The sequence below is a fragment of the Pyrgilauda ruficollis genome, unplaced genomic scaffold (assembly GCF_017590135.1).
Source record: "Pyrgilauda ruficollis isolate IOZ18807 unplaced genomic scaffold, ASM1759013v1 scaffold8, whole genome shotgun sequence".
In the NCBI taxonomy this organism is placed as follows: Eukaryota; Metazoa; Chordata; class Aves; order Passeriformes; family Passeridae; genus Pyrgilauda; species Pyrgilauda ruficollis.
This window is the reverse complement of record NW_024529932.1, coordinates 1,765,764-1,789,586: the sequence shown is the minus strand read 5'-3', so window position 1 is coordinate 1,789,586 and position 23,823 is coordinate 1,765,764. Positions and strand designations below refer to the sequence as shown.

The 23,823-nt window shown below is 35.2% G+C and overlaps 1 protein-coding gene across 4 annotated transcripts in view; it reads left to right on the top strand.

Annotated features, from left to right (window-relative positions):
* Positions 1 to 23,823, top strand: part of PDS5B (PDS5 cohesin associated factor B) — a 100,295-nt gene that overhangs the window by 38,976 nt on the left and 37,496 nt on the right. For all 4 annotated transcript variants that reach the window (XM_041487310.1, XM_041487312.1, XM_041487311.1 and 1 more), the window contains exons 9-18: positions 7,440 to 7,555; positions 9,221 to 9,315; positions 11,609 to 11,754; positions 12,639 to 12,790; positions 14,495 to 14,608; positions 16,098 to 16,179; positions 19,336 to 19,384; positions 20,884 to 21,023; positions 21,099 to 21,214; positions 22,199 to 22,304. In XM_041487310.1, coding sequence (XP_041343244.1) covers positions 7,440 to 7,555; positions 9,221 to 9,315; positions 11,609 to 11,754; positions 12,639 to 12,790; positions 14,495 to 14,608; positions 16,098 to 16,179; positions 19,336 to 19,384; positions 20,884 to 21,023; positions 21,099 to 21,214; positions 22,199 to 22,304 — 1,116 coding nt within the window. The remainder of the gene's footprint in view (positions 1 to 7,439; positions 7,556 to 9,220; positions 9,316 to 11,608; positions 11,755 to 12,638; positions 12,791 to 14,494; positions 14,609 to 16,097; positions 16,180 to 19,335; positions 19,385 to 20,883; positions 21,024 to 21,098; positions 21,215 to 22,198; positions 22,305 to 23,823) is intronic.

Here is a 23,823-nt window from a genome sequence, read left to right as displayed (position 1 = left end):
AACCCATACAACTCCTCAAAAATTTAATTTAAGTTCCAGTGTATTAACCAACAGTACGTGTGTCTATGTATTTGGGATTTGGTTGGTAGATGATTTTGGCTTGTATATTTCAAGCGATGACTCCATTTTTTGGGTGACTTAGGGCTTGACCTGTTTTATTTCTGGGTTTACTTATTATTTAATGTGAATGACCTCATATTTTGAATATATGCACTAATAATTTTGTCCCAATTGTAGTTCTGTAACAGATGTAAGCAGACAACTGGAATGCATCAATATGTCTTGTAGCAATTGCTGCAATGACATGATTTTTCAGGATTGTTTCATATGTCTGGAGGATAGCTGGTGCTAGCTCTCTATTTTAATGGGTTTTTTCTTTTTGACTTCCTTTTCAAAATGTCTCCATCACTTAGACAAATGCGATATAACAGTTGGTTCTCCCTTTATTCTGCACTACTTTTATTCTATCTGTCATTCCACGGGGTTTCTGTGAGGACTGATTAGATTGGTATTACTCTGTTTGTATGTGGTCTGATTCTAAGCTTGAGGGCTGATGTGCAATGGGCCTCTTGTAAGTTTGAATGTATTTTTATTACGGAGGACAGATTTTAGGTTTGTAGCACCTTTGGCCTCATCTTATGGTAATATGTATTATCACAGTGGCTTGTTCATGCCTATTGCTTTTCCCTAATGTTGCTAGGCAGGCACGCTACACTTAGTGGATGAGGAGTTTTTTTAATGCCTTGATCATTCTGTTCACATTTCCAAGAGAAGTAGGGTTCAATTTTCTACTTGCTGCCTGTGTCTTCAAAGTAGACCTTTTTTCAACCTTTAATTCCTGTTCCTACAGATGGCAAACAATTATCATTCTCACTCCAATAAAAATAGTACTTCTGCAGCTGAAGGTGTTATTCAGGATATTTGATCTTAGCTGCTGCCATAATGGTATATAATTGCAGTACCTTTCCCATCTCTAAGTCCATTAAAATCTGCAGGTTCTTCAATTCTTCATCCTACTCCTTCATTGACTCATATTTCATGATTTTGAATACTGATGTAATTTTTTAATCTTATTTTATTGGAGTTAGTCTAGTAGCCAATGTCAGCTTTTTGTTTGTTTTGTTTTGTTCCCTCTTTACCCAGGCCGGAAAAAATTCTGGTTTCTTTCTTCAGCTAGCTGATTTCAGCCCTAAGCATTTCCATGTTTTCTTTGTACTTCTTAATTCACAACACATTTTTTTCATGTTTGAGTTTCTGTTCTTTGTTTAGTGTGCTCTTTTCAGATGATGTACATGTATTTTGTTGTTTTCTGTCTCCTTCATCCTTAGTGTAGTTTTCTCACTGTGGGTCTGAACCCTTAAAGGGTAAGTGGTATGTGTGATGTTTGCAAGATTGGGTTTAACAATGTTTCCAGGAGATATGTAGGTTTTGATAGCTACATTCTTACCACTCTTATTCCTTGTTTTCTTTTTGAACTTAATATAGTTTGTAGCTATTCCAAAAGCATTGTAATCATTTGTTACTCCTTGTGTGTGTTTTGATACTTTAGGTTATAAGAAAAAATAATATATGCCTATTTTTTCGCATTGGCTGTCAAATGACCCATCTTTCAGAGAAGAAGAAAAAACCCCTCTATTTGGAATAGGATATACCTGGTTTAAGTTTCGAGGTGCTGGAACCGGTTTCCCAGAAAACTTGTGGGTGCCTCACGTCTGGAAGTGTTTAAGGCAATGTTGGATGGGGCTTTGAGCAACCTTGTCTAGCAGAAGGTGTTCCTGCCCACAGCAGGGTGGCTGAAGGATGTCCTTAAAAGTCGCTTCTAACCCAAATAGTTTTATGGCTCTAAATGAGTTGAGGGGTCTTGAAGATCCTTCTGTGGTGAGAAGAGTATATTCAAGATAAGTGTTCTAAAATATTAATGAAATGTAGTCAATCTGTGTTTTTTCTGAGATCAGCACAAGTTAATTCTACATGCAAACCTGCCAGTGATGATTAAATACTTTCCACTGAGACAATAGCTTTAGCTTTATTCTGAACAGCAGCAGCTAGTGTCAACATTTTTAAAAATTCAGTTCCAGGTAAATAGCTCATTAGTGTGTTGAGAGTAAAGTATGATTTTGATGAAACTTAGAGTGATTATGGCCGAAGACAGCCAATTTTGTATTGCTTTGAATGAAAAGAAACTAGACAGCAGTAACTCTGTTAAGCTTGATGAAGCCTTGGTTTAGGTGGCTGGTAAAGGAAAAAACATGCATGACAGTCCATACTGAAAACTGGGAGAGGGGAGTTATTTTTTTCAATAAAGGTAAATTAAAATTAACGATACAATAAGAACTTCAGTGTCTCCTGCATATCATTCAGAGCTTGACACAGTGATTTTGTCTTTTCTGGATTTGGCACATAGTACCGTGTGTCTATATGCTGAGTTAAGGAGCCTTGTCCTTCTGAGCTCACTTATCATGGACTACTAGGTATTTAAATAAAAGTTTGTACAGTATATTTAGATCAAATATGTAGTTTCACTGGAACATCCAGGTTTTGTTCTATGAAATTGTCTGATATGGCTCTTGAATACAAAGTTGTGATAACAGAAGGCAAATACTACAGTAGTGCTTAAGAGGTAGTGGACAGTTAATGTTTTCCAAGATCTCATATTGCTGCTTTTCTGCTTAGGAGATTTGTATTATTCCATAGCAAATGATCATAGAATCATAGAATACCAGGTTGAAAGGGACCTCAAGGATCATCTGGATAAAATTTTCTTGGCAAAAGCATAGTCTAGACAAAACGGCCCAGCACTCTGTCTAGCTGGATCTTAAAATGTCCTATATCAGGGAATCTACCATTTCCCTGAGGAGATTATTCCAATGGCTGATTGATCTCATGGTGAAAAACTTTCCTCTTGTGTCTAGTGTTGAAGGAAAGCTGTGATTGTCTGAACAACAGTGCTGTGGAGATGTGCCAGAATGATCTCATCTTGCATGCATTGAACGCATGGAAGGAGACATAGTATCTTTACAAAGACAAATTGAATAATTTTCTCTATTTTTGGAAATATGCATTTCTTTTTAGTTGGCTTTAAAAGCAGTAAGTGAAAACAAATTTTGGCCAGATGACGTACACTCATGGCAGACTTACCTGAAGGAAGACATCAAGTGATCTGGCTCACTTGAAAGCTGAGGTGCAAGCTTGGTTTCAGGTGTAAAATTGGCTAGGCATGAGTTTGTATGGATTCATCCTGGTATCAGCCATGTTGCATATTCTGTACGTGAAATGAACTTTCTGTGTAATGTCTTATTTCTTTGCTTCTAAACATTTAGCCTTGACAAAAGGAGGCTCAAGGGAGATCCTATCACTCACTACAACAACCTGAAAGGAGATTGTAGCAAAGTGGGGGATTTGGTCTCTTTTCCCAGGTAATAAATGACAAGACCAGAGAAAACGGCCTTGAGTTACACCATTAGATTTGGTATTAGGAAAAATTTCTTCACTTAAAGACTTAGGGAAGTGGTGGAATCACTATCTCCAGAAGTTTTGAGAAGGGAAGTGGATGTAATAGTTTCTTTGTAAACATGGTGGTGCTTGATTAACTGTTGGGCTCAAGGATCTTAAAGATTTTGTTTTTCCCACCTTTATGACTCTATGATCCTATGGGTTTGTGGCATGCTTTGAAAATGAAGTGATGATGGTTTTCCCCTAACCACCAGGTGAGTTTTATTGAGCCATCTCCACTGCCTTCCAGTTGATTTGTGGCTTGATGGGAGTTTGAGGATGTAAACAAAAATCTTTGTGTTTGTGACACATTACCTGACAGGATCCAAATCTCTTGCTCTCCATCTCCATGAAAGTTTTTGTGCTCTTTCTGTCAGGGAGCCTTCTGGTTTGTCTTCATGGGTTTATGGTTGTAAACTGTCTCTTTGAGTGGTGGTAAAATCCAGGGCCTTTCTCACCAGAGACCAAATAAATTTTTGACCATATGTAGAGGGGTTAAAAACTCTTAGTATGAAACTTGTGAGAAAGTTTAGGTGTCTCTAATACTATTGAACCTACTCACTATTTGGGATGTAAGCGATGTGGCCACCTAGTGTTCAAGCACCTTGCCATTTTGGTACAACAGTGAAGACACAGGTAAAGGCTTTCTCCCTGTGCCATTCCTCCTCCCCCCCAGGTGGGCTGAGTAGAGCAGAAGGTTGAAAGGGGACATGTGCTCAGCAATAAAAGGCCAGGGGAAGGAGGAGGAAGGGATTAATTTGTGTTCATGCTGGTTGTCTTCCCAAGTGAGCCCTATGTGAGACCCTGCTTTCCAGGAACTGCCAGGACAGTGGCAGGTAGTGAATTAATTCCTCTTTTTGCTCTGCTTGTACACACAGCTTTTTCTTTACCTACTGAACTCTTGTTCTCTTGATGTATGGGCCTTCTAACCTTCCTTCTCTTCCCTTCCTCTCTCTGTTGGAGAGAAGGGACTTGGGTGAATGCCTTTTGGCTGGGGTCAACCTACCCTAGCTCTATAGATTTATGTAAAGAAAAAGCTCCTGTGTTCTCAGGTGGCAGAACTCTGTTGTTAAGCTCTGTGACAACTGTGTGAAATCATGGTTGCATCTTACTAATTTGGTTTTTGCCTGATTATGGAAAGGAGTCTGGGGAATTAACAGGAGAATGAGCACTATATTCATTTAACTTAACCTCTTCTGTGAGGGTCAGTAATTTGTGCCTGGTCTTGGCATTTTAAGGTGATGTGTTTAGAGATCTAGTACTGACACAGAAGCACTATGGGCTCAGGAAAGAGCTAAGAATGTATTATTGTATAGGTCAGCTTATCGAAGAAACTGAAGGAAAGGAACTTTTTTCAAATTTCATACTTGAATTTTAGAAATTTCTGTTATAGAAAGCAAATAACATTTAAATGTTCAAGAGAACAGAAAGCTCATGAATAGACTGTTTTGAAAATAATTGTCATGTGGTTTAGGCTTTTATCTTACTGTTTTACTAAACCAATATGATGTAATGAATAAAATCAATAAAAGCTTGACTTCTTATTTTAGAGCTGCCTTTTTTCCTGGATATGGTAATTAAAATTTTCAAAAGTTTCAGGTTACGTGTCCGCTTCTTATTCCCAAATCTCTTCAGGTTCTGAGTGCTGCCTATTCTCTTGGACTCGGTAGTGGGAACAATCTGACTGTCTTCAGCTGCTCTTACTGACAGACTCAAATGTCTGGGCCAAAGAGCAGCTGCCTTTGTGCTGGGACCATGTATGGGGAACTGAAAATATCCATGTTTGGTGTCAATTTGTATTGACAAGTCATGATGGAACACTATTAGAGTGCTGGATTTACTTAAGAGGTGAAGGGTGTGACTCTTCAAATACAGAGTTTCTCATAGAATGGAGAAAGATTACATTTTTTCAGAGTTTGATGCCCTTTTTTTTTCACCCTCAGAAAGAGTGGAGATTAAAGTAGAAAAAAGGAGAGAGGCTGTAGCAGCAATGTATTCATTCAATAGGAAGTACAGGTTTATTTTTGTTACCCCGTGGAGTGTATGTTACCGTGTTTCAGGGAAGCCAACATCAGGGTAAAAAATTTAGAAAGGACCAAATAATTATGTACCAAGGTCCATAATCACAAGTACTTGTTTTTTCTACAACAGGACTAGAAACACAAGTGGGTTATCTTGTAATTGGATTAGTGGCTGATACAGTGAAAGCTTCTTCTCTGACTAATTAATTAAGGATATTTTAGCATTTTGTTGTTTTGTGGGTTTGTTTTTTTCTGTTTGGTTGTTGTTTTTTCCCTCTATATTTCTGTCTGTATAATTAAGTTGTTGAATGTTTAGTGTGCTCCCAGCTCTTGCACCAGGCTCCTTCTTCCACATTCTGGAGTGTCTTGCTCTGAGTCTGTGTTGGTTTTCTAAAAAAAAAAAATCAGAGATGCTTAATATTTTAATATTTTGTTTGTTTAAGCAAGAGTGGATAGGTTGTAAATCATGAAGGCTGGACTAATGTAGGCCAAAAAAAGAAATTAGAAGTTCTCAACCATGCCCCACAGAATAAGAATTTGTGGTGTAATGGGCTGGAACTCATTAAGAAAAAGATATTATTTATTGCAGATTAAGAGGAGGTGGTTGTATAATGCTTTCAGTAACGTCAATGCAAATGTTAATTGGAAAAAAATTAGTCAAATGCAAAAAACCATATTAATGGATTTGCTGTTAGTGCTTTGAATACTTAATACTAAAGTGTATTCAAAAGAATTAGTCTTTTGTAAAGTAGTAATATATCACTGTTAGAAATTACTGTGTCCTTCACTTCTCTTGCTCTGTTACTTTAAGGATTTTGCAAATGCTTTTACTGTTCTTAGGGTTCTGAATTAAAAAGACATGCTGGCAAACGTTTCAGCCCTTTTATGGTATTGAGTCAGGAGAAATAGTTTGTCTCTAAAACTGTGGTGTTGTATAAAAGAATTCCGACGGTTATATTGTGCTCTTATTTCTTGTTCATGTTCAAAAGGTGATGCTGAACTAATAAGAATTCAGAGATGCTAGGAAAAAACCCAGTATTTTACACAGTTCTTATCTTTTACCAGAAAAAAACCTGGGAATAATAAGGGATTAATAACATCTAATTAATATAAATAAATTTTAGCTACAATTTTCAAGGGATTGTTGCAGCCAATTGAGTTCTCCTTTTTCTTTAATAGCAAAGGAAAAAAATATGATGAACAGTAAGTACGTGCTAAGTGCACAAATGTTAACATACATTTCTGAAGTATGTATTAAGGTTCAGGTTCTGTGTGTTTTATTAAAGAATGTAATGCAAAACAATGATAAAACAAGGCCCTCCCCTGTATATTTCCACTATCATTGTTAGTGCTCATTTTCAATCTATCTGTTGTACCTCAGCAGTTTTGAATATAGGCTCAAATACAGGACCACATCCTGTGGATCTCAGGTCTTGGATACTTAATCTGATGTTCTCTAGAAACTTGTATTCTGGAAACAGCTATTTTTAACTAATATTTTTAATTAAGAGATGGGGCATTGTTCTATAGAAGTGTAAACCTTTGTGTTCAGGCAAGCATAGACTGACTTCTGTAAGTTTTGTGTTGTGTCTGAATTTGTTCAGGCACGTATCAGATTTCCTAACAATCAGTGAACTGTAAATAAGTGTTAAAAAGATGTTAAAGAAGCCTAGTGAAAAATACAACATTTTTTGTCTCAATATTGTTCTTCATTTTCACAGTCTTTATTATTTTGTCTTCTCAAAAAAATAATGAAGGGTTTTTGCCTTGAGATAGACATTTGTATATAAGAGCAGTCTACTGATCTGTATTGTGATATTTCTAGAAATATGTAAGTGTATTGGTGTAAGAACTGTACAAAACAGAACTCTTTTTTTTTGGGTTAGTTTTCCTTTTCAATTTAAGAAAAATCTGTTCATTTTCCAGAGCAATGACAATGAAGAACGTCTGCAGGTTGTAAAACTTCTAGCAAAAATGTTTGGGGCAAAGGATTCCGAGCTGGCATCTCAAAACAAACCACTTTGGCAGTGCTACCTGGGGAGGTATATTCTGGTTTAGTTCCCTCTCTAGGGAGGAAGAACATTCAATGAAGTCAAATGCAGTTGGTTCGGGATTTTTTTTTAAAGTGACACAGATAAGCGTGAATTCCCTCCTGCTGCTTTATCTGAGATCTGGCAGATAATGCTAAAGCAATTTTACACATATCTTCCACATCTGTCATTTTGCAGAGTGAACGTTTACAAATTATCTCCTTAAAAGCTTTGTTGCCATTGTCAAGAAAAATGAATATTTTCATTTCTTCACAAGTGAAACTATTCAGTGATGGATTAATTCTAAAACAGCATCAAATGACATTTTTAGTATCAGGTGGTATTAAAACTACTTTTGAGGCTTTTATGTACAGTCTTTGTGTATGAGTTTCATTTTTTTAATGGTAGGAGTATTTTAAAGGAAGTATGTAGTATTTACAATGCTGCAAACATACTTAGCTATTTTTTTTCTTTTTTTTTTAATATTCTGCCAGTTTGAGATGGAAAATACAGCTGGAGCTTGTAGTCATGAGAAACTCAAGTTTGGCTACTATAAAGAAAATATTTTTGATTGGAGTAAAAGAGGATAAATTCTAAAAGCTATTGCAGATGCTATAGTTTATAGTGTAGCATTCAGTCATCAAAAGCAGAAATGCTACTTTTAAGCTACTTTTAGGAATAGAAGAAACTTAATTGAAGCAAGGTATTTGGCTTGAAAATATATAACTATTTAAAAGATGAAATGTCATCAAAAAACACCACATCTGATTGGGCCCAAAGAAAATGCTTTATTGTGTTACAATGTGATTGTGTGCAGTTTGTTCACAGTAACTGTTTTCTGTTAGTTATGAATCACATATATGCATTTGCTACTTCTAAACATTTTCACAAAGTTATGATACCTGTGTTATTGAAGGAAGCATTCATAAAAATCTCTTGATTTTGAAAACATACCTGGCTTTTATTAAAACAGGTATTGCTTAAAATCTATTTATTTGATAAATAAATATTTTGACAGCAAATTCTAAAATTACATTTTTAATTTGTTTCATGCCAACGATTTTGAGGATAGCTTGAAAATGCATTTAATTTTGGAAAAGTTGTCTGTAACTAATTGCATCAAGAGTTTTGTTGTAAAATGACTTATATAAAAATAAAAAATGTGAAAATACTAGGTTTCAAGCATTAAATGGAGTTCGGCCTTCCAAAAGGAAATTCTATGAAACGAATCCATCTCAGAAGAAATTTGTAGTAGACTAAATGTACATTTGTTCATTGTCTGTCATGCGATACAAGGAGGGGATGAATGTCACAGTCTTACAAAATTTTGAGTTTCTGATACATAGTTCATGGTTAATTATGTGTAGCATTACAGAAAAGGAACTAAAATATACATATTTCTAATAGTTTTTTGTCTGCCTGGGAATTTTTAATGTGTACCAGGAGAAGATAATTCTTTTCATGTTCAGAACATGAATCAACAGATGAGTATGAAAATTTTTTTTTAAGCTAAAAACATTCTACTTAATGCTGTGAAATTGGAGGTGCTGTATGCATGTAACCATGCATGGGAAGCATAAAAAACATTTTCAGAAGTATTTAATACTGTGTAGAAATTAACAGATTGCTTTGGTAGAAGTGGAATTTTTGTTGTAATGCATTCTTGTTTCTAACTAGGTTTAATGATATCCACGTACCTATTCGCCTGGAGTGTGTCAAATTTGCAAGTCACTGCCTTATGAACCACCCCGATCTGGCCAAGGACTTAACAGGTATCAGTTTCTTTATAACATTAAAATACCATTTTAAGTCTCCTGGAAGAGTCAAAAAGACCAGTTGTAATCCTAAATGATGCTGCCACATACTGTGAAGGACCTAATTGATGGTGGAGTTCTTAAGTCGAAGTCCCTGCCTTCAGTGTTGCTTCTCAGGCTGAGGGGATTGTACATAAAGAATGCCTCCACTAGGGAGATCTCTCTCCCTCTCATACAGTAGCATTCCCATTGCATTCCCAACTGCTGCTGAAATTAAGCGCCATGGGATCAGATAAAGATAGCCTGCCTAACCTAAAGGTCTTGGTGTTTATTAATTAGAGTGCATAGGGGAGACTTAAGTTCCACAAAGCTGAAATGTTGAAGTCTTACACAGCCACTGTCTAAAACATAACAGTTGTCATAATTGACCACAGCTTCACAGTTCCACCTCCTAAAGATCAAACACAGCCTGAAATTCAGGAGCTCTGTAGGAAGAAGGCTACTGGCATCAATGGAAGCATTTAGTGTTTGCTGCTCCCCATGTCTTAATAAAAAAACGTGTAATAAATGAGAATTGGTTGGTTTGCTTCATAGACTGTATCTTCCCCTGATCACTAAACTCCTACTTGTAGTTTTTTTGAGGCAATATCTTTGCCTAGTTGGTCTAAGGAGGAAGTTAAAAGGACTGTAAAGTGCATGGGATTGCTCTGCTGCTTGCTGAGTATTTGTCAGTTTGGACACAAATAGAGACAGGCTGGAGTCACCCTGTAGTTTCAGTGTTATCCAGAGACCAGCTCAGTTGGCTGGAGCATGGAACACCGTAGTCATAGGTTTGGTCTTCATATGGGCCATAAGGGTTGGACTTGATGACCCTTGTGGGTCCCTTCCCAACTCAGAATGTTTTGTAATTCTGAATTGTTAAGCCAGCTTAAAAAACCCAAAAGGTTCTGGGTCTTTCCTTAATGGAATGCTAAAAATATTTTCAGTTTTGATTATCAGTATTATATTTTCAACTGATCTTTTTTTTATATTGCAGAAAGACTTTGTGCCCCCTCTAATGGTATCCTCTGGGAAATATAATTTTGCTCACCCCTCCTCTCTTTCCCTGCAGTGCTTATCAAAGCTAAATTGTTTAAAAATTCTGTGGCTCACTGGTATTGGAGACAAGCACTGTTTTGTATAATGGCAGTGTTTTAGTTTATGTTCCTGTGAAACAATAGGTTTTTTAAAAAAGGCTTATTTGGATTTAAAATTTCGTAGCCTCCATAACTGGAAAACATTATTTTGAAATGTGCTCTTTTGACACTTGGGCTGACTACCACTAATGCTAATGGATAGTGTTCCAGATGAGACTTGAGAATTTTCACTGGTCATTGAACAGTCATGAGAGAGTAGTAACCTAGTAACCTCTGGTTATTTCATTCAGAGTAAAGTTTGAATTTGCAAAGTTTCTTAAAATTCTCAGCGTTGCACTGATGTATGCAGTGAACTGTGATCTTAACTTCTGTTAGGATGTTCCTACCCTTTTGTGCTTCTAAAATAACCTAAAATACAGCTAAAAAGATAATTGAACTTTGCCATTTTATTTGCCAGCTTTTTAAATTGACAATAGGTAGCTGACAAATTTGACACCTAAAAGTGGAATTTTTAAAGTATTGATAGTATAAGATTATTGGTGTTAGCAAATAAGTAGCAGTGTACCAGAATAATCTAGAAAAATTGTTTGAGATGGATAAACTATGATGTCTCTAAATAAGCATTATAGTTTGAAGTATCTCTTGATTTGTCCCTGCTTACAATGCTTACATGCCTCATACTGTTGAGTGTTCCTGGAGCAGGTGAACTAGATTCCTTGTGGATAATTCAGAAGTTGTGAGCAGGCGTGCAACTACTGTGCTCTAGGAGCCAAAGGGGATGGAGTCTGCAAGAAGAGAGTAGCTTCTAGCCAGATGTAAGACTTTAAAATGTATATGATGTGGTTAGCAATTCTCAAGCAATGTCTGTTGTACTCTACAGCTCCAGTCCTGCTTGGTTATGATAGTTGCTAATGTATACATAGTGTAACTGCTATAAGAAATAATAATAAAAAAAAATCTAGCCACATAATTCTTATTTCAATAATGCCAGTAATATACATCTTTAATATTCTAAGCAAATATGAAGTTTTACTGACATTCCAGTTAGTCTTGGAGAAAATTATTGGTTTCTTACTGCTGATGTGTCAAACAGAATAAAACAATTATTCTGTTTCTGTCTAGCAGGGAAAGTAGCTGAAGTTGTATACTTACATTTACTCATGTTTTTCCCTCAGAATATCTGAAAGTAAGGTCACATGATCCTGAGGAAGCCATACGGCATGATGTTATAGTATCCATAGTTACTGCTGCTAAAAAAGATCTTTTGCTTGTCAATGATCACCTACTAAATTTCGTCAGAGAAAGGACACTGGACAAGCGGGTAAGATATAATTAGCATTGGTAATAGCTGTTTTATACTTCTAAACTGTAATATTTACCTTCTTTAAAATCAGCACTTCTAAAAAATTCTATACTGATTTTAAATTACAAATGAAAACCAATATAAAGCAAAAAACCTTGATGTAATCTATTGAGTGAGGTACCTTCTTCCCATTACTAGAATGCTGTATTTTATTTAAGATTATATGATTTAAATAATTAAATTGGCTGCAGCACAACAATGTTGTTCCAGTTGTCCAGTCCAGTAAAACTTTTGAGTCGAAGAAAACCCTTGTAAAGCATTCTAGCATTTTTCTTAAGAAATTTTTCAAGCAGGTTTCGGAATGTATTACATGTATTGTAAATTACCTGCTTTTAATTAGATTATTGAAAGACTGCAAATCAGGGTAGTAGCTTTCAAATTTGAATAGTCTTGAATTTTAGTTTAGATATATTGTATTATTTGGTAAAATTTATGAGGTTTGCTACTAAATTTAAAGCATAGTAAACAGGTTTGTTGATGGCAAACTTTAAAAATTATTTCCTAATTTTTTTTCATTTGGTGACATGCTTTTTCTTGTTGCAGCCATAACAGAAATGCAGAGAGTGAGTATGGGTGAGAAGGCTGTTGGCTTAAATCTGTAATAATTCTAAATTGAAGAGGCATACTTCTATGGTAGTTACTGGTGTTGAAAGGTTTAGTGTAATAGATATGATGCAACGTAAGTCCTAATGAGAAACTGTTGCACTAAGAACTCAGTTTGACTTTTTGCGAATTAAATTGTTATTTTAGTGTAGATTAGGAAATAGCTAACATAAAATTCTGCAGTCTTTTCAGTTTTGAGTTTAGAACTGCTAAACTGGCTGCTGTTTCTTTTTGTCAAGTGGAGAGTGAGAAAGGAAGCTATGATGGGACTTGCACAGATATACAAGAAATATTCATTGCAATCAGAAGCAGGAAAAGAAGCTGCAAAACAGATATCTTGGATCAAAGATAAACTTCTGCATATATATTATCAAAACAGTATTGATGACCGGTAAGTAAATTGTAAAAGCTGGATGATTTAGTGTTGAAGTGTTAAAACTTGTTATGAAGATCTGTTTTTCCTTCATGTTCCAGTGCTGATGAGAAGGAGGAATTCTTGATAATTCTGTATGTTTTGATTCAGTGCATAATCTTGTATAGCTGCAACCAAATGTTGACCTCTGTTGTTTTCTTCTACATTATTATTTCTTATTTTAAGGCCAAAAGTGGTTCTAAAGGGTGTGAGAGGTTGGAATATTTCAGAAGTCTTAGGTATACTTTGCCACTGCTTCAGTAGAGGGGATCTTTGTTTAATTATCAGCAATGTGTTAATTTTTATATTAAAATTTAGGAAGTAAACTTGCTTGAATAATGTTGCTTTAGATTTGCATGCTGTTCCTTTATGTTTTAAAGATAGCACGTGTAGTGACAATGGGCAAGCTATATCACTGCAGAAATGTAGGTTTCTATAGCAGAGAAGCTGTGAATTTGGGCCTTCTCCTGGATTTGTGGTGAAAGCAGTGCCTCTGTCATACCAGCTGTAGCCTTGTATATGGTTGTTGGTATTGAACTAGAGATGGTTGCACATGGGCAACAAGTTTGGGAGCAAGTCTGCCTTGACTAATCAAGGTAATCGTGTTGGCTTTGGAAATGAGCCTTCACAGTGTGTTTGGATACAAATGGCATTGCAAACCCATACAAGTCTTTTAAAAATGCAAAACCTCAAAAAGTTACTTTCAACACAAGTAGTTATTGCATGGTGCCATGGAAATGGACTGTCTGAATCCTTAAATCCAGTCTTAACTGCTGACGTGTTTCTTAAACTTTTTAAACTAGCTGGGTTTTGATCACCTGCTCCAACTGTGCATAAGGAGTTTTGTTTTATTTTTCAGCATAAACATACATGATTGTTTTTACCTGTTTGCTCCATTCTATTACTGCTGATCTCAGTATTGGACCTCAGTCTTGGACTTCTTGGTATTTAGGAGTAGCATGTGGGCTTGGTTGCTCTTTTTTTATTTTCTTCTCAGTCTTTGCTAGGTAACTGTCAGGCCCAAACCTCTCTCTCCTCCTTTTTCAAAATAAGGATCTTCATGTTACACAGAAGCTTTTAATAATTCCCTTGGGAATATACCTGCATTTATATTGCCCATGGAAAAGACATGGGATAAACTTAGCCTGTGGGGAAGGGGCCAGAAAAGGGTGGAAGGAAGTCAGCTCCTTCTAATTGGTATCTGAATTCTCCTTCTGGGCTTCATGATATTGTGTGATATAATCAACATGATATTTCTTTTTAATAAGCATTATTATTAGTAGTAGCACTATTATTTTAGGGCAATTAATTTGGGTCAGTTCATGAATATATCCCAATACTGACTTGTAATGAAATTAAATGATAACATCTTCTTGGGTTGGTAATTAGTATCTTTCTTGAATTTGATTTCTTCTAGATTAATACATCTGATTTTGATAATGTTAGGAGAACTGTTAAATCTCCTAATGCCAGCATTAACACTGCATTTTCTATAATGAAAAAATTCTGTTTAATTTATGCTGAGTTATGTCAAATAACTTGAACTTTAGGTTTTTGAATATCCCCATTTTATAATTCAACAACTAATGTCTAGATAGGGCTGAAAATTTTTAAATTGATGTTTCAACAATTCCAGGCTGTGTTCTTGCTGCACAGCTGAAATGTCTTAATCCTGTCTTTCAGGTTACTCGTTGAACGCATTTTTGCTCAGTACATGGTCCCTCATAACTTGGAAACAAACGAACGAATGAAGTGTTTGTATTACCTTTACGCAACACTGGATTCAAATGCTGTGAAGTACGTGCTGCTTTTTACTACCTGCAAAATAATTTTTATACAAATGGTATTGTAAAGTAGCTCTGAATCCTTATGAGTAGCCTAAGTCAGTGGACAGAAATAGTTTATAAACTATTAGGAAACAGAATGTAGAAATAGCATCTATTATTCAAGTGAGATTTTGAAAAAACCCTAAATTTATAGGATGTTTTCTAACAAGATGCAGTACATTTCAACCATAAACAGCTAAAAAATATAGTGTCAAAGATCTGAAAAGAAGCTTGAGGGCATGTCAGTCCTTTCGTGTCTGCAAAGAGATAACACAGGTATGGTAGATCAGCCCTAAATCTTACCTGACAATTTCTTAATTGATAAACTGCTTGTTGCAGCATCCAAGGTGTCTTCAGAAAAACTTACTTGTCTTTCCTCCTTCGTTATTGTCTTATGTGCCTTCTCCAGCTTAAAATAGGTACATGCACATGAAACTGACTATTAACAGTTACACTGCTGTTATGTTCACAGTTGGATTGATTTTAGATAGTTTTACTTTGTTTTTCATGTAGTAGTACTCAGTCACTTGAAAATCAAATAGACGACCTTTTTTTCTTTGTGAAAGAGACTAGAAAAGGCTTTGTATATGAATGAATGCCTTAAAAGATCCCAAAGGCTTCCAATACTACAAAAACTGATATTTGAATCACCTGAATTTCTTGTATTGCCTGTCCAAATATATGGCAATGGTAACACTAAAATTATCAGTAGTATACTAAAAATAAAAACTTATTGTTTTAGTAATTTTTAGTGTAGGCTAAATGAAAATGCAGAATGGATTCTTTAAAGTTACTTGTTATTTCAGGCAACAAGTAACTTCTGAATTCTACAGTTCTTGTAGTCATTTAAAAGACAGAGTTTGTTCAGTTATTTATATAGAAATTATGTATTTACTTATGGATTCTGTAAGTTTTGTGAATGCGACTGTGACCTCTATTTATATGGCTTACTATTCCTGGAAAGTGTGTTCATTTTCTATTCTGCTGAGTATCTTTCATGCATCTCTTATAAGCATAATCATGTCCACTTTTCGCAATTTATTCATCTAGTAGCTGCTTCCTGTCTGCAAGAAAAACGTTTTGGCGATAAAAATCTTAAACATCTGCTTTAACCTACTTCTTGGTATGTTTTTAGAAGAGTCATTTCAGGCTTGTACAAATGAGTTCTAAATGGACCAGAGATTAGTTACTTCCTCCTTCTTTGAAAGGCAGTGTACTTAAGCATCTGAAATGAAACTTGTTTCAAAATCTCACTTTGTTTCAGTCTAATATGACCAAGTACATTTTCCATGTTATCCTACTAGGATATATTTAGCCTTTGCTCACTCAGCAGTGAAAGTTCAGGTGGTAAGTACATTTGAGTCTAAAACTGAAAAGACTGTAAAGACTCATTTTGGACAGTTGTGTTACTCCTTGAATAGATAATTTTGACAATTCTTTTAATTTTTTTATATTTTTAGAGCATTGAATGAAATGTGGAAATGTCAAAATCTGCTACGACATCAAGTAAAGGATTTAGTTGACCTAATAAAACAACCCAAAGTGAGTTCAGCTTATCTTTATTCCCCAGTGAATGTGCAGTTTTAGTTACTGTTTTTAATTCCCTTTGTTCGGCTATCTCAAGCTTATTTGTAATAGCAGATAGAAAATACTGTGAAAGTCAACTGATACTCCATTAGACTACATTTGATGAAGGAAATGTGTATACATTGTGTTTGTAAAATTGAAGAGGAAAAGGGTATTATAGAAATTTCTAAAATGTTTTGCTAGTCATTTAATACTAAAATATTTTGTCTTAGTGTTTGAATTCCATCTTGCCAGGACTATTCTGGCTCTCGAAACAGGGTGAAACCAGCATATTATTTTTGACTGCCAAATCAAGTAATATATAAGTACCTATGTAAACCCTCTTAAATTGTTACGTGTGATTAGTAACTTCGGAGAAATTGGAATAATTTTGTCCCAACAGGTTATTTCTCTTCCCTCTCAGAAATTTCTTAAATACTGTATTGGAGATACCAGACTAAAATTTCATTTTCTTATTTACAGATTTTGCTCAGAAGGGAAAAATGAGAATTTATTGAGCATTTAGGATATTATTATAAAGTGAATTTCAGTTTGTTTTAGTTACATCTATGTTCATGCTCATGTTTGGGTAGGGAAATTATAAAACTAAATTCTTGATATGCTTTGAAATATAATTACAACTTGGCTTTAATGCTGGAAGTTTGATCTGATGCTTTTTTAACAGAAATAATATAGAGTAGAAAATGTTGCCATGCTCAAACTTTTATGTGCCTGTGTGTGTGATTTTTATTTTTGGTATGTGTATATAGTTGTACCAAGATAAATTTAATGATTATCCATTTGCTGGAGTTACCTGAACTGGGAAGAGTGGGTAGCTGTTTGGTTGGATTATCTAATGTATCTGCTTAGAAATGGTAGTGTCTTGCTAATAGAGAGATACTGCAGTAAAATTAATAATTTTGACTTAGAATTTAATACATTACAGCATGTTTTTAATGCACTAAGTGCAGTAAAAGCTAGCACAACAATACTTCATTGTATTTTGGTGACTGTTTTGAAATGCTTTTCATGTACTGTTTTATGTTCTTTGGTGTAGGTTAAACATATTGATGCATTTAATACCAGAGTTAATTTCATTATATTTTCTACTTTTCAGTTAAAAGTGAAATGTCAACTTTTCCTTTTGTTTTCAGGGAGTAGTAATAGTTCTTTCTCAGTTGTAAAATATCAAATATGATATGGAATTTACCAGGAAAGTTTTGATGCCAGCATAAGCATTGCATTCAAGACAGTGCATGCTTTTGGCATGTTTGCATTTGTCCATCTGGATTTTACCCTCTTTTTTGTTCTTAAATGCTAGTTCTCTGCACTTGAGTATTCTCTTGAATAACAAGACTACATGAGAGAATTTAGATGGCTTGTGATAGAGCAGAGCAGGGAAGAAAGGTGTCTGAGGGGCAGCTGAACGCTGTTCTTTGAAGTGTTCGTTTGCTTTTATTTCTCAATAAATAAGTAAAACTTTGTGTAAATTGACATACTAAATTAAGTAAAATTCCCTGATGCAAAACTGTTTTGCTGCCTGCAATGCCACCTCAGACTATCACATACAGTCCAAGTAATAATCTTGAGACAAATATCCATTAGCAATTCAGAGCTATGTAAACATTTCTTTCTTTCAGGAAACAAAACTGAGATTAAATAGTAGCCGTTTAGAAAATGAGTTTTTGTGTGCTTTTTCACTTCTAATTTCTTCATGTAATCATTATGGCTTAGTTGTTGATTTGTTCTCCTGTGGGTGTTATCCCTGTGCCAAGTGTAGGCATTATGAGAGCTCTCAGAGATAAACTAGAATAGGAGAAGAAATAGTGTGCAGATATTACCACAAAGAAACTTTCATTAGGTAGTAAGAAAAAAAAATGCAGTAAGAGTGATCAAATATGGGAACAGATAGCCCAGAGATGCTGCAAAATCTTCATCCTTGTAAATATTTAAAATGCAACTAGAAGTTTGCCTGAAGCAAAACCTGATCCTGCTTTGAGTAGGCAGTTCAACTGTGACCTAAAGTTGTCACTGCCAACCTGCATTATTCTGTAACTGTAAGACTTTGAACTTGCCAGTCTACCTTTCTGCCATTTACTGAAACTCTATGGGCGTCCTCCTTTTTTCCTCTTCAAGGCCTTTCAGACAAAGCGCTATTGAGGAGGCTGGAAATGTGTTAAGGAAATTTTTATTACTGTTGGTCATAATTTCTCCTGACTTAAAACAGAAGGGACATCAAACTTACCTTACAGACAAGATACTTTTCTGAAGAGTGAAAGCACAGCTCCTCTTGTTTTCTCCTTCAGCAGTGGTATACAGTGAAATAAAATACATAACCTTTCCTATTCATATGTAGAAAAGTGGGTAAATGCTGTTTTGTGTGTATTGGAGTATAATCTTCATTTGCTGCAGATGAATGCAAGATTATGTAGATAAGTGCTGCAGATTTTCTAAAAAGAAATGTTTCTTAAACTTCTTTAATCTGTCATAATTCAATAGTGTTATACTACTGCAAGTTAATACTTTTGCCTCCCATTATTTGACATTTGGGTGATTTATTAGTGGTTTGCTCAATCTCTTTTGATGGGACCTTTAGCTAGTACTTGAAGACTTAGGTAGTATTAGGAGACCAGAACAGTCAGGATAAAAGAAACTCCACAGTACAGTTTTTGTTTTCCCCTGAGTCACAAAAGATTTGAATATGGGAAGTTTGTATCCGCTGCAAGCATTACCTGAATCCTGTAAATGATAATCTGATTTCTGTCTTTTATAAATTTTTTTCTCTGAACATGTGAATTCAGCTGTGACAGCTAGGAGCCCTGAAAATGATGGTGTTCTTCTGAGACTACACACTGCAGAAATAGCCTATCCATGCTGTTCATAAGTTATATGGTAGATTAAAAAGTAATAAAAGTATCTCTGTAATTGATCTGTAGCAATGATCTACCTTTTATTTCCTGTGTCTACATTGAATTTGCAGTGGTGGTTTTTGATTTCTAACATGCTGATATGTTAGCAGAATGGATGCTAACTTGTTGTTAATGCAGTCTGGAATCTTCCTTACTCAATATTCAAATGGAAATAAGTAGTGTAAAATTTTTACTTAATTCATTTTTCTTTTGTGACTTGCAGACAGATGCCAGCAGTAAAGCTATATTCTCAAAAGTGATGGTTATAACAAGTAAGTCAGTAAAAGTATTTATTAAATAGTGTCTAAAAATTACAGTAGAACTATATTGCTTTCTTGTTTTAAAAATAATTTGGGGTAAGTTTATAAAAGAACATTTTGCAGCAGATAAAATCTAAAGGAAATAATGATAAATGTGATGCAGCAGTATGCTTTTAAGAATGAAGGCAACTCTAAGCAGAATAGCTCTCTTACTATAAGATGACATCAGTCATGAAGCCTATCACATAGCGTTTTGGCTGCATTGTGGACTAATTCAAGGTTTAGATGATCTAGGGTGTTAATGTCTATTTTAACATTTATTATAGAGTATGTATTCTTAGGTGTTAACTAAACTACTAAGCTATGTACTAACCCACCTCTCTTCTGAGGTTTTAGTTTTGTGAAGGTCATTGGAATGCAGGAGAGTTTGGATTTCACTAGCAAGGAAAACACTTCAAAAAGTGAAGAACTTCTATGTAAACTGAACTATTGACAAAGAAATACCCACCAACCCAAAAGCAACACGTTTTTTTCCCCAGGCCCACCCTGTCAATAGCATTAAAACTAGTATAAAGAAAAACTTGCTTTACAAATCTGAAAATTTGTTTTCAAATCCACCTTTTTAAAAAAATGCCATCTGTTCTGGCAAAAAAAAATATACTACATAAGACTGCACATTTTTGAAAAAATAGAAAGGAAAAAAATGAACTGTGCTGCTTCGTTGGCCATGTTACTAATCTATTTTTCATCAGTTTGTATTTTTTCCTCATACTTCTAGTACTCAGTTTATTTTTTTTAATAAAATCAATACAGCAAAACAAAATCATAAGAGAACTTGTTTTGAACTAACCATCCTGTAGTGCTACACCATATTCTGTACCAGCTTTGCTTAACGCTGTCTGGACCAAAAAATAGGAAGCGTCTTAAATAGTAGACTAATCCTTTGCTAATAAATTGCCTTCCTGTAATATAAAACATAAATATAAAATGAGGATCTAGTTGAAGAAATGCATTTTAAATGCCTTCTTTTTTGAGATGTTTTAAGCTGTTGTAAAGCTTATGTTTCCTTAATGCATTTTAAATGCTGTTTTTTATTTTTGAATGTTTGTTGTAAAGCTTATATTCGCTTAAGGGATAATTTAGCAAAAAGACCCTTTTTGATGTTTTTCACACTTGTTGCATTGGGTGATCTGTGTGCAGAGTATATTTTGTTGTGGATTTCAGGCTTTACAGTCTGAGGTCAGCTTCAGCTGTTAGCAATATTATTAGCAAGAGCAACTAGACTTGCTGAAAAATGGGTGTGAAGGGTGAGGAAGGCAATTAGCCAGAGGAAATCTGTAGAAATTTGTGTCCTCATACATATGTCTGCTTATTTTGAGGTGTTTAGTGGTTTGGGTTTTTTGTGGTTTTTCTTTTTGCTTGTTTGGTTTGGGTTTTGTGTGGTTTCTATAATGTTCCAAACTTGTGCAATTTACGATATGTAAATAGTGATTTATTTTGATTATTTAAAGGAAACCTTCCTGATCCAGGGAAAGCTCAAGATTTCATGAAAAAGTTCACACAAGTTCTAGAAGATGATGAAAAAATAAGAAGTCAGTTAGAAATGCTTGTTAGCCCAACATGTTCTTGCAAACAGGCTGAAGGATGTGTGGTAAGAATTGCTCTTAAAGTGTGAATATTTTTGGAATAGAATTTATTAGAAATTTAATCACGACTTATATTTCAGAGGGAAATAACAAAGAAGTTGGGCAATCCAAAGCAACCAACAAATCCTTTCCTGGAAATGATAAAGTTTCTTCTTGAGAGAATTGCTCCTGTGCACATTGATACCGAGTCCATCAGGTATTTTTTTGTGTGTGTTGTTGGCCATAGATCACAGGGTTTGAAATTGGAGTTTCTTACTTTGCCTTTAAGCACAAGCAGTGATAGGCTGGGTGGGGATGGCTCAAGGCTTGGTGACCTGCAATGTTTTCTTCTGTTTCACTTTGCGTAGGGGCTTTTGTGTCCTTGTCCAGAATGTAGTCACAGAAACAATTGCATTGTCATTCAGCATAGCTGGGATGACCTGTCAGTAAAAGTGGATGTGTTGCTGACAGACAACACATGGTTTGTGACCAGCTGACCTATTTTAAAACAAATTTCTGTCCAGACTATTCAGCTGAAACTTTCCACCCAGAATATTAGCTCATAGTGACATAAACAGTAATGTAACTGAGGAAGAAAAGGTTATGATGATGAGGCAGCAAGACTTCAAGGAAGAGTGAATCAATGAAGTTATGGTAGGAGGGGGATTGCTGAAATTATTATTGCTGAAATGATTATTTAACTAACATCAGTATTTGAAATAAGCCTTACTGTCAAGAAGAAATATGCAGAAGATAGGTCTTGTAAATTTGTCATCAGCTCTTAGTAGAACTGTTAAATGTTTTTTTTTTTCCACTTGGTTAGAGACTAAGTATTGTAAACAGTTATTTTCCATCAATTATTAAGAATCTGTAGCGGGTTGTAACCTCAGCATAATTCTTATTGAATTTGTTGCTTATAATGCTCAAATTGTTTTCTTATTTTGATCATCCTTTCAGAGTCATTTGTATATAGTTCTTAATTCATGATGATTAAATATTTTTTTAATGTAATGCTTCAGAAGCTTTGATTTGGATAGGAGATGAGGGCAATCAGATTATGTATGTAGTTGACATATTGGTTTATAATAGGCTTTTGTTTTAAATAAGTTGCTTTAATAAGATTGTTTTCACAAGTTTCAGATGTAATCATACATGGTGGAATTGCAGTAACCACAAGACCATGTTTTGTTCTCCTCTTCAGTGCCCTTATCAAGCAAGTGAACAAGTCTATAGATGGAACAGCTGATGATGAAGATGAGGGTGTACCTACTGACCAGGCAATCAGAGCAGGTCTTGAATTGCTAAAGGCAAGTATAGTCCTGGTAGCCAGTGAGCATGGGAAACTTTGCAAACAACTTATTTAAAATAAATTTTTAATTAGCACTTACTGCTTTTAGTCAAAAGCATGTTGTACCTACCTGGAAGAAACTGTTTTGGTTGTTTGTGCTTTATGCTCATCTTATGTGGTGCATCAGTAAGGTTATTTTTTTAATTATTTAGAAGCTTTTCTGTAAGCCAAAAGTAGTTGCATGTGAGGCAGCAGCAGTGTAGTTTTGGTTATTAGAGCATGAATTCAGTGATTTGTAAGTAGACACTGTGCTTTTGTACATTAATGCAACACTGTGGTTCCTCTGTGTTCCACCTAATTTGGGGTCTTACCTATTTCAGCTATGAGTAATCTTGAGACTGAGCTAACGTAGCAGAGACTGTCAGGTAGTCCAGGTGGGGGTTGACTTCAAAGGCCTAAAAATCTAAAGGACTCCCATACTGAAGTTTTCAGAATATTTTAGATGAACTAAGGACTGAGTAGATTCACCTGAAAGGGTGTGGATCTATCCAGATGTGCACATTTAGATAAAAGTGCAGCTACCTAGTAGCCCAAGAATGCATCTGAGTAAGAAAGAATGAGTCATGTTGTGAAGGAGTATATGCTTGAATGAAAGCTTCCAAGTCAGTATTTACATATTTGTATGAACTGGCATGACACATTTAAGGAAGAGGAGTAAGACTGCCCTAAACAAAGATGTCTATACATCATCAGAATAATACGGAGAGAACAAATATAGGAGTCCAGCACTGGGAATGCCATGCAATGAAGTGGGAAGGAAGGTAACCTAATTAAAATAGAAAACTGCATATGAAGAAGTTTCTAGATTTTGTGGGTTGTTTCTCTGCCATGAGTCAGAATATTATGTGGAATAAGGCTAATAATCAACAGCCACTTAAAAATGAAGAGAAGACCAAATTTCAGGGAGGATCAATTGAGGATATCTTTATTTCATTTTTTTTTAACATGGGAGGACTGTCATACCTGAAAATAACCAAGTCCAAGAATCTGAAGGAAGGGTACAGAATCTATTAAGTTAATGTGGAAAACTTGAGGAACTAGAGGCCCTATTGACTATGTCTGTGTTGCTATTTTAGAGATAGGAATTTCACTTCAGAGCAGAATCAATTCTTCCCCTGAGAAAACAAACATGAAGTCTGGAGGCACACAAGCTGGATTCCTTTCAGAGGAACAAAATTGAGATGGGCTTCAGAAGCACATGTTGTGTTGCATTGCCTAAAGTGGATTTAGTCAGTCTAAGAATACTCTGAAGTAAAACTCCTGAAACATGAACATTGCTTCCTTAGCATCTGTTGGGTTTCTCTTAAGACCTGCTCCTGCTGTAACCCAGTACTTGCTAATGTAGATGTAGTCACTGAGAAGTACACTGTCAGAATAGTAGGAGAAGAAACTGAGACTGGGGAAATAAATTCAATCTAATGAGGTCATGTATAAAGACAGAACTTTAGGAGCTACTAAAAAAAAAGAAGATAAATGTG